Consider the following 11,226-nt stretch of genomic DNA (forward strand, 5'->3'; position numbering starts at 1 on the left):
TCTCTTTAAGAGGATTCTTTGGGATATTCTTTATTGTATTATGTAGCTCACAGACCAATTAATTTATAACATCTTTTGTAACCAAACTATATTTAATCAATAACCTATTTTGTAACCAATTTATAAAAATTATATAGTCTACAAAAAAAAGTTGTGTACTTCCGTTTTATTATATAGGAGATGAATTCCTATCATTTCATGCGAATAACAAATAGTTATTTTATTTGAATTTTTTTAAAAAATTATGCTTATATGCTATCATTTTTAATCGAAGAATTCACTTCTTTTTTTAAACTAGTACTTCCTCCATTTCTTATTACTTGTCATTTAGATTTTTTCACATAAATTAGAAAAATAGAGAAACTTTCTATTATACCTTTGTTTGATTATTAGAATTCTAAAAAATTTAACTTTTTATTCATTTAATAAAGAGCAAATAGAATATTTTTTTTATAATAAAAATGACATTGAAATAAAAAAAATAGGTCTAGAATGATAACTATTTTAAAACGAAGGTAGTTATTTGGTTAAGATGTCCTAACCTAGCAAATCCAATTAATTAGCCAAAATAATATATATATATATATATCAATTAAGGAGTTAATCCAATTCTTATTCTCGGATAGTTATAAATATAATAACTAAATAATGATAACTAGTTTACAAATATCATGCAAAAACACTAAATGATTTTGATCTTAGTCATTTTTGAGATGATGTGAAAGCTCTTTTATCTTTACAGACAACAAACTATTATATATGTAAATGACCAATCTATATAGTTTGACATGGAAGAAGATCTATTTCAATGAGATTTTTATTCTATTTTTTTTTCTATTATGCCACTAAGCGTGGATTACCTCCGATTTTATATATTGGATTATATATTATGTTTGTATTATGTTAATGTTGTGTTCACACGTTACTTTCTATGACTTTTTTTGTCATCATCCAAGAAAAAATAGTTTATCAACGTTACAGAAAAAAAATCAAATATCGACTTTGTAATAATATATACTACAAATTAGTACAGATTATTATTATATAGAGCAAAAAGAGAGAATATATTTCAATGGATGGGACCCGTGCAGAAGGTGCTCTTGTTCCTTTAATTTTTATTCTAAAATATCAAAATTTGTTATTTTATTTGGTTTGTTAATTATTTTTTTGTCACTGATGTGGCTATTTAATTTACACACTGTTATGATATACTCTTCCTTTTTAAAATGCCTTGGGAAATATTAGTTTAAGCTATCCATTGTACGACTAGCAACCAAATCAATCATTATAAGTTTTAATAATGATTTATTAATTAATTTCTCCAACTTGCTTAATTTAGTGGCTATTGTTGAATTATGTAGCCTATTATATCTATAACTTTATACATAAGAAATTTCTAATAGCATAATTATAATAATTATTACAATACTAACGTTGATGAATGATGATGACCGTCATCATCCTACTCGTAGCAATAGCCATTAACAATAGATTAGTGAGTATTACACCTACTAATTTCTTTCTTTGAAGAAAACAACGATATTCCAATTTGTGATGATTTCTATAAAAGTGCTTTTCATATACGTGAAATAAGAGAAATACTGACACCATAATCATATATAAGCAGTTACTTTGTAGTTTGTATATACATGGAAAACACTATATAATAACATATCTCTTACTTACTATACAATGAGTGATTGCTTAAGCATAAATGTGTCTGAAAGTGGAGGACGCATAATATATTGGCTTCCATTATCTTACCTATGAATGAATAATGTTATAAAATAAAAAAGGACAAAACAATCCAAGCTCTTTTCTTTAGAAATTGCTTTATAATCCTCAAGGTAGAATTCATTGTCACTATTACATGTATTATAGTATAATATACGTACGTGTTTTGTGCTCAATGCGTGTTCACAAAGAAAAATTAACTACTAATATATATGTGCTGTTGACAAAAACAAGAAACCCTACTATAATGTCTTATGTGTATAAATGTGGTTGCTCATGGACAAGAGAAGTACAAGTTCAACGAATAAGTTCGAAGACATAAACACCTAAAAAGCATGAAAATTATAGTGAAATAAAAGAGAAAACATAATAATTAAAGACAAGCATATTATTTGATACACACATTGACACATTTAGTACCCTTTGTCGGCCGGGAATAAAAATATATAACATGCAGCCTGTAAAATCTAGATTCCGGTGACCGGAGAACTACAGGAATCCGACGCGATAATTAAACCCTAAGTAAAAAAAGCATTTTGAGACAAGATTTTGTAAGAGAAGATCTTGTGTGGGGCAATATATCTTTCGATATACTTTTGTCCGCTACATCAATAGAAATCCACTCGATACCAAAAAACAAAAATTAAAGATATATAGGAATATGTTAAAAATTCACGTGGGACTTGGGTCCATCTGTTTATTTTCACCTGGGATCATATCTATATGGTATTATTTCGTATACTACTGTGATCTTTTTTTTTGGCCTTAATAAGAATGCCTTTTCTTTTGTTAAGAAAAGTTACAAGGATGTCTTTAGATTGCATTTTTTATCCTTTAAGGGTTGATACGAAATGATGGCGTAAGTCGTGACTAATAATCAATCATCTTCTTTTTTTTTTTTTTATAAGTTAATGGAAAGAGAAACCATTGGAATGAATATAATTATTCCATTGAAACCTTTATTTGTTCCATAAACTGTTTAATATATGTAAAAGATTTTGTTCTTACTAAATAAATACCAACTAGTATCCCCCAAAAAATGCTACTATAAGTCTTGGCTCGGTCTTCAAATCATGGACATAGACGGACCATAGTTCTAGTCTTTGTGCCACAATTTTTGTTATAGCCAATACTTCTAATCTCCAGTGTTCCGTAATTTTGTTCAAGTTACATATACACTAATCCGAAATCTGCTGCTTATAAAAGGAAAAGTTAAAATATTTCTAAATTATTTTGTTATATTAATATTTTATTTGTAAAGTAACCTATTTTATTTTGCTTCTTTGTAAAGTGTAAAATGCCAAGCAATGTTATATATATAAATTTAGCCTGGTAACTATAAACCCAATAAAGGCCCATATACATGATGTTATTTAAGGCCCATATAGTTCGGGATGTAAAGGGGTTAACAAAAGAAGAAAGTGACAAAATTATCTGGAAAAGGTGAATCACACAAATGATATTATATAAACGTTCATGACAAAATTACTCAAGATCGTGACATGTGTCAATTCTATCATTTAGATGTTGATACATGTCAATTTGTTATTAAAATTTTTTAAAATAAAAATATAAAAATTCAAAACCTAACCTAAAAATGTTTTATATAAAAGTAAATAGATAAAATAAAATTAGTTATTAAAATTTTAAAAAATAAAAATGTAAAATTTCAAAACCTAACCTAAAAAGGTTTTATATAAAAGTAAATAGATAAAATAAAACCTAATTTTATTTAAAATATAATTATAAGATAAATTATATATATATAAATATACCATAAAATTCAAAATTATAATATTGTTTACTTATTTTAATTTTAAGTTGCTATATTACAAGAAAAAGATTACTTTTTATATAAGATAAAAAAATGATTGTGAAAATTATACAATTAGTTACTGTTTCTAAAAAAATGTAAATACTCACCTTTACATAAAAAAAAAAGATTGTTGGAGTAAAAAAAAAAAGATCGTCTCATATTTTTTTCACCAATCAAATAATTTATTCAAAAGACTGCTATTGTAATATATATGATAGGAGTAAGTATGTAAGATTAACGTATGCGTTTTTGTAACTATAAAAATGTTAAAGTGAATATCTTATTATATAAAGCTGGATGTCAAAATTACTCATTAACAAGATCGTGACACATATCAAATATATTGATTAGATGTTGACACGTGTCAAAATATATATATATATATATATTAATAAACGTAGTAGGACTAATTATATTTACAGGAATTGACATGTTTCTATTTTAAAAAAAAATATTTCTCTAAATCAAAAAGGAAAACTAACAAAATCAATATATTTTCCATTGTATGCTACTTATATTATACATATGTGTGTTCTCAATAAAATTTAACATGTGTAAGCAAAAACTTAATTTATTAAGCATGTATATTAATCAATAAATAATGAATAACAAAGTTAAAAAGAATAACATAAGTTATTTAACATAATTTTAGTCAGATGTAAATTGTATTTTATCGTTGTAATATAAATTTTTATTGTAAGTAAGTACACAAAACCTTGAAAGAAAATAAACTTGAAAAGAAAAAAAAATCAATACATGATGTGTATTAGTATAGTTTTACATGTTTTATTTTAAAGATCTTAATGCATGTAGTAATATGAGAAACCTGGAAAAAAAATTATAAAAAATGAGTTTGTACGAATGAATTTTTGGTTAATTGATGAAAACTGACAAAAGTATTACTCATGAAATTATGACATATAGAAGCATAATATTTAGGATATTTTTGGATTTCCAAAAATTTTGTGGATGTTAACTGATTTTTTTACTGATTATTTTTATTGTTAAATTTAAAATACTAACCAATATACATATTATCTTATATGATGCTCATATTATTTTTTTATACTAACCAATATACCTATTATCTCATATGATGCTCATATTATTTTTTTATTAAAATTTTAACTCTAATCTATGAAGAAGTGAATTATAGTTTTACGATAAAATAGATAATTAAATGTGATTACTAAACTGAATGTCTAATGATGGAATTTATTTTAGATTTAAATTTTTTCAAATATTAATATGTATAATTTTAAACAAATTCATTTAAGAATATTAGTCATTTTTATGTTTGATTTTATAATTTCAACACATGTATTTTTGTAACGCATATGTTAAAACATAAGATAATTTGAAGTAAATTATAATTTATAGGAATGAATATTCTTCAGTTATTTGATGAGAATGTCTCTATATCTTTATATATGTTTTTATTTTATAAATTTCACTCATTTAAAATTGATTATGACATGAGGTAAAATTAGCACTTATGAGATACCAACATAACAAATATATCCTAAATAATGTTGATTCAGTTTTTTTTTGTAAATTATATTTTGTTAATTTTTATTTGTATTTTCAGTTCTTACTAAGGTATAGTTTTGATATGATGTATTAATTGTGTTTGATATACTGCATAGTTCAAATAGTCAAAAATTGTTATATTAATAAAAATTGTACATAGAAATTTGAGAAAATATTTTAAAATAGAGCAAAAAAGCCTTAAAACTCTTATATAATAGAACTGAGAGAGTATTAAAATGAAATATGAGAGGTTCATATTCAATATTAAAATGTTACAAGATAAAATCTAAAGTATATTATATAGTGAGCATATAAGAATCAAAACTTTAGGACTTCTCTAATTATGATGATGATTCATACAGAAGCTTTTATTTAATTAGGTAAAGTTTCAAATTTACTCCCTCTGTCTCACAAAGATTGATGTTTTGGAATATTTTTTTTGTCCCACAAAGATTGATGTTTTGTAAACTTCAAGAAATAATCATTGAAAATATTTAAAATTTTGAATTGTTATTGATTTAAAATTAAATAATATCTTTTTAGTCAAAGAAAAAAATATATTTAAACTCAATAATTATTGTTTTTGTGTAAAACTTTCAAAATATCAATTTATGTGAGAGGGGGAGTAATAAAGAAGAAGGAAGTCATATTAATTCGACAAAATCTATAATGGTCACAGCTTTTATTTATTAACTTATTTATTAGTATTTATTAAAGCTCTCTCAGTTTCACAAGAGAGAGAGAGACAATGCCGTTGGTGAGGTTCAAGATACGGAACGAGCTAAGCTTAGGTGGGCCGGAGCTGAATCGTAGCGCCGCCGTGGAAGATGAGGAACCCAAGGCGATTCTCGGCGCTGTTGAAGTTGCTGGACTTATCGGCATACTTCGTCAGTTAGGCGATCTCGCCGAGTAAGTTTCTCCTACTGTTGCATTACCCTTATAAGATTTTTGAATTCGGGGTACTTGTAGCTGATTTTGTAGGTTTTGAAGCTTGTTTCTTGTGATTAGGATTAGTATTAGCTCATCAATTTTGTTTTTAGTTCGAGTATTAAGGGTTTCAGTAAACATTTCTATATTTTGATTTCCGTTTGGGGGTTTAGGGCTTTTTGCAATAGTTTTGATTTTAAAGCTCAGTTCGTGGAACTAGTAACTGATTAATTGACTCCGAGTTAAGTAAAGTGTTGATTAGTGAATATCCTGGTGAAACCTCAACATGGTTAACTTGAGTTTAGGACAGTTGAAATGAAGTAAAGATTGCTAATTTATGTAAACATCTCATCTATTGAAGATGGTAAGTTGAAGTTTCTTAATGGGTACCATGGATTATGAGTTTTTTTTTGTTGTTGTTGTTGTCTATTCATGTGAAAGTTTTGCATAGTGCGTTTTGCAAGAAGATGTTAATTCTCCCGTAGTCAAAATCCTTTCTTTTATAACTCTTTTGCATCGAATAAAAGATAAATTTGCTCAGAGCGAATGTAAACTGATAGAGAGTTCTTTAACCAGGTGGCATTTCTTATATGTAGATTTTCCGCAGAAGTATTTAATGGCATACAAGAAGAAGTGACTGTTACTGCGTCTAGGTGTCAGAAATTGACAAGCCGTGTTAGGCGGATAGAGTCTGCGCTGTCACCTCTTGAAAAGGCTGTGCTCTCACAGACTAGCCACATTCATTTTGCATACACAGCAGGTATGGCTTTACTCCTCTCATCCTATCGGCCTCTGGTCTTATTTTTGAGTTTCTGTTTTGGAGGTTCTCTATGCCTTTACATCTTTTTTCCTGTACCACTCTTGCTTTCTTATCCGGCACCTCACTTGTGTAGAGGAATGAAAGATGTTATGAACACATTTCCTCCAAATTTGCATGATATATTTTTAAGAGTTTTTGTTTCTCCTGTAGGCTCTGAGTGGCATCCTCGTATAAGGAATGGACATAGTCATTTTGTGCAGAGCGATTTGCCACTTTGTGTTATGGAAAGTTATGAACAATGCAGAGATCCTCCTCCTTTGCATCTGCTTGACAGGTAAGGGACAGGCTTTTAGTTTGATAAATCCTAAATATAGAAAATAATGCATTGGATCTTTATTCTGAAGTGGCTGATTTTCTTCCCTCTTGCAGATTTGCTATAGGTGGACCTGGATCGTGTCTGAGAAAATACTCTGACCCAACATTTTTTAGAAAGGAATTAGGCAACCCCAATAAAGCAGATGATATCAAGGTCCAGAGAGATCAGGCTCACCGCAAGAGAAAGGTTTGTAATACTCTGAACCATTCTAAGAGTTTATCTTCTGTTTATGAACTCTTTCCAAATTCTTACAACTGTACCTTGTACCATACCACTTGTAAAAGAACCTTTGTGACTTGAAGAAAATATGATTTTGTTAGACATCACAAGTACTATGGTTTCTTATTGTTGTGTTTTTTTGGCTGGTTTAACTAATTTTATAGCTGATTTCTGCTTGTCTGAAATGACAGAAAAAGAGGTTACCACAAAGAAACATTTGCAGATCAAATGCAGTGTCTACATCTGATGAAACTAATGGGTGGGTGATTTGAAAACTTAGTAATTCTCGTCAATTCATGTTCTAAATATGCTCTTGACAATTACATTTGCTAACCTGAACTTTTGTGCAGGGCTCATCTCAGTTCTCTTACTGATGACAGACAGACAACATCTCAGAGTACTTCCACAGTTGACATGCCACGAGGCTCTAATATGCAGGATTTATCTGATATTATAGACCAATCTCAACTGCAAGATGCGCAAGAACAAAGTGAAGCACAAGTACAATTAGATTTCCAAGAGTCATCAAAAGCTCGTGATTCTATAACTGGTTCAGGTTATATCGAGTATGTCATCAATCAAAGTCCTGTTAATGAGCCTGAAGTGAAGCTAGTAGAGGGTTATCTGTCTGGGTCCTTACAACCTGCTGATGGAATATGTTCAGTGGTTCCTGAAGGCTGCATTGTTGTTGTAGATGATAATATCCTATATAACCCTTCAGAAGACCTACATGGGCCTTGTGCCTCTGTTGTTCGTGATAAGAAAAAAGAAACATTTGAACCAATTGAAGAGAAAAGCAGCAAAGTTGAAGAAGTGTCAGAGATACATGAGTCAAAATTTGGTCCAGAGACACCAGACAGGGTTAAGCAAAATCAAAGGGACTTTGATAGGACGCATATTTTGTTTGATGAGGTAGATATTGTGCGAGAAAAACAGAGTAAGAGTCAGGCCAACAATATTGATGGAATACTAGTAATTGAGAGCGAAGAAGAAGATAAGAGTGAACAAGGAAGTGAAGTAGATGAGTTTGTGGATGCACGTAATACAATTGAATCGGAATCGGAGAGTGATCTTGATGGAGTACCAAAACCAAAACTGGAGCATTATTTTGGGGATGTTAGTACTTATTGTTCGGAAGATGCTAACAGTGACAACAATGATGGATCAGAAGAAGATATACCATATGAACAAATGGCACATGATCTACACCATGACAACCCTCTAGATGAATCTTGTTCAGGTTCCTGCCTTCCTAATGATGCTAATGTTTCCTGTCGCCTTTCAGATCCAGTGTGTGGGAAAATTCTGTCTCATAATGAGACTTTTGAAAAGCCTTGGGATTTTTTTTCCAAGTGCCCGTCATTATTGGCTGAAGAAGCCTTTCCGAATATAGCAGTTTTGCGAGAAGAACCTGTTGCTGCACATCCCGTTTTGGCAGGAGACTCTGCTAATGAGAAGTTTTCATCTGAAGATCCGACATCCTTATGTCAGTCACGGAGAGACGCTATTCCTGCTGAAAAGATACTGCCAGAAGAACATTTGGCGAACTATCCATCTCTCGCAGAAGCTGTTATCCATGAAAAGATCTCACCAGGAGAGTCTGTTGCCAAATTTCCGTCTTTTGCAGAAAGGATGGAGCTTTCGAGTGAGGATTTGCCGAGGACAGTTCGAGATGTACCGGGAATCCTCCCCCAAGAAAAAATCTTGCCTGTGAAATCTCTTCCCAAAACTCTGTCTGTGGCAGAATCTGTGTCTGACAATATGACCCCGTCAAGAGAACCTGACACAGTTCATCCATCTTTTCCCAAAGCTATTCAAGAAAATAACATTTCCCCAGAAGTTATTGATTCGAAAAATCTGTCTGTGCCAAAAGCTGATTCACAAAAAAAAATCTTACTTGAAGAATCTGTTGGCATAAATCCGTGTATGGTAAAATCTGTTCCAGATGAAAGGTTCTTGACAGAAGAAGTAGAAGAACCTGCCACCAGAGAAGAACTTTTGGAAGAGGATCTTTACTTGGCAGAACTGCATAAAGAAAAGGTCTCGCAAGAAACATTTGTTGGTTTTACACATCCATCGTGTGCCAAAGCCGGTCCAGAAGCAAATCCATCATCAGAAGTTCTTACTTCCCCAATTTTGTCTGTGGCCGAAGCTGTTCCACAAGAGCAAATCTCACTTGAAGAATTTTTTGGCGTAAATCCGTATCTGGCAGAAGCTATTCCTGATGAAAGGTTCTCGCCAGAAGAACCTGTCACCACACATCTGACAAAATCCGTGGCTATTGAAAAGGTCTTGGCAGAAGAGCTTTTGGAAACATATCCTTCTTTGGAAGATTTGCCTGAAGAAAAGATTTCGCATGAGGAAACTTATGATGATACTGATCCATCTGAAGCTGTTAGTGATGAAGATATCTCATCAGAAGTTTCTAATTCCACAAATTTGTCATTGGAAGAAGCTGTTCCACAAGAGCAAATCTCACTTGATGAATTTGTTGGCAGAAATCCGTGTTTGGCAGAAGCTACTCCTGATGAAAGTTTTTTGCAAGATGAACATGTAACCAAACAAGGATATGGATTTTGTCTCTCTTTGACAAAAGCGGCAGCAATTGAAGGAGTCTTGCCAGAAAAACCTTTGGAAACATATCCTTCCTTGGTAGAATTGTCTAAAGAAAAGATTTTGCATGCGGAAACTAATGATGCCACACATCCGTCTGAAGCTGTTCGTGATGAAGAAATTTCATCAGAAGTTTCTGATTCCACAAATTTGTCCCTAGAAGAAGCTCTTCCACAAGAACAAATCTCACTTGAAGAATTTGTGGGCATAAATCCGTGTTTGACAGAGACTATTCCTGATGAAAGGTTATTGCCAGAAGAACCTGTCACCCCATATCTCTCTTTGGCAAAAGCTGCGGAAATTAAAGGAATCTTGCCAGAAAAACCTTTGGAAACGTATCCTTCACTGGCAGAATTGCCTGAAGAAAAGATTTTGCATAAAGAAGCTGATGATGCCACACATCCATCTCTTTTTGAAGCTTTTAGTGATGAACAAATCTTACCAGAACCTCTTGATTCCACAAATTTTCTTGTGGCAGAAGCTGTTCCACAAGAGCAAATCTCAGTTGAAGAATGTGTTGGCAGAGATCCATGTTTTACAGAAGCGATTCTTGATAAGAGGGTTTTGCCAGAGGAACCAGTAACCACATGTATGTCTCTAACAAAAGTGGTGCCTATCGAAGAAGTCTTGCCAGAAGAACCGTTAGAAGCATACGCTTCTTTGGAAGAATTGCCTAAAAATAAGGCATCACAAGAAAAACCTGATGATACCAAACACCCATGTTGTGCCAAAACTGAAAGTGATGAAAACATCGCACCAGAAGTTCTTGATTCAACAAATTTGTCTGTCGCAGAAGCTTTTCCACAAATGCAATGCTCAGTTGAAGAATTATATGGCATAGATCCGTTTTTGGCGAAAGCTGTTCCTGGTGGAAGGATTTCGCCAGACGAACCTATCACCACATGTCTGCCTTCGGCAAAAGCTGCGGCTATCGAAATAATCCTTCCAGAAGAATCTTCGGAAGTGTCTCTTTCTTTGGAAGAATCGCATGAAGAAAAGATCTTGCAAGAAGAAGAATTTGATGATGCCGCACATCCATCTTTTTCTGAAGCTGTTGGGAATGAAAAGATCTCGCCACTAGAAGTAGAAGGTTCTGGTTTCACATACCCATCTTTGGAAGAATCTGTTCCGCACGAGAAAACCGTACACGAAGAACTTGTTAACACAAATCCGTTTCTGGCAGTTGCTGTTCCTGATGAAAGGATTTTGTCAGAAGAATCTGTCACCACATGTCTGCCTTTGACAAAAGCC

General features: G+C 31.7%; 1 protein-coding gene across 1 annotated transcript in view; it reads left to right on the plus strand.

Moving 5' to 3' along the window:
* LOC104723200 (scar-like domain-containing protein WAVE 5) overlaps nt 5,771–11,226 on the plus strand; it is a gene marked incomplete in the record, with an annotated part of 13,338 nt that continues 7,882 nt past the window's right edge. The window contains 6 exon segments of the mRNA XM_010441531.2: nt 5,771–5,989; nt 6,604–6,767; nt 6,978–7,101; nt 7,197–7,329; nt 7,554–7,621; nt 7,713–10,989. Coding sequence (XP_010439833.1) covers nt 5,829–5,989; nt 6,604–6,767; nt 6,978–7,101; nt 7,197–7,329; nt 7,554–7,621; nt 7,713–10,989 — 3,927 coding nt within the window.

Source organism: Camelina sativa, chromosome 11 (assembly GCF_000633955.1).
Source record: "Camelina sativa cultivar DH55 chromosome 11, Cs, whole genome shotgun sequence".
NCBI classification, from domain to species: domain Eukaryota; kingdom Viridiplantae; phylum Streptophyta; class Magnoliopsida; order Brassicales; family Brassicaceae; genus Camelina; species Camelina sativa.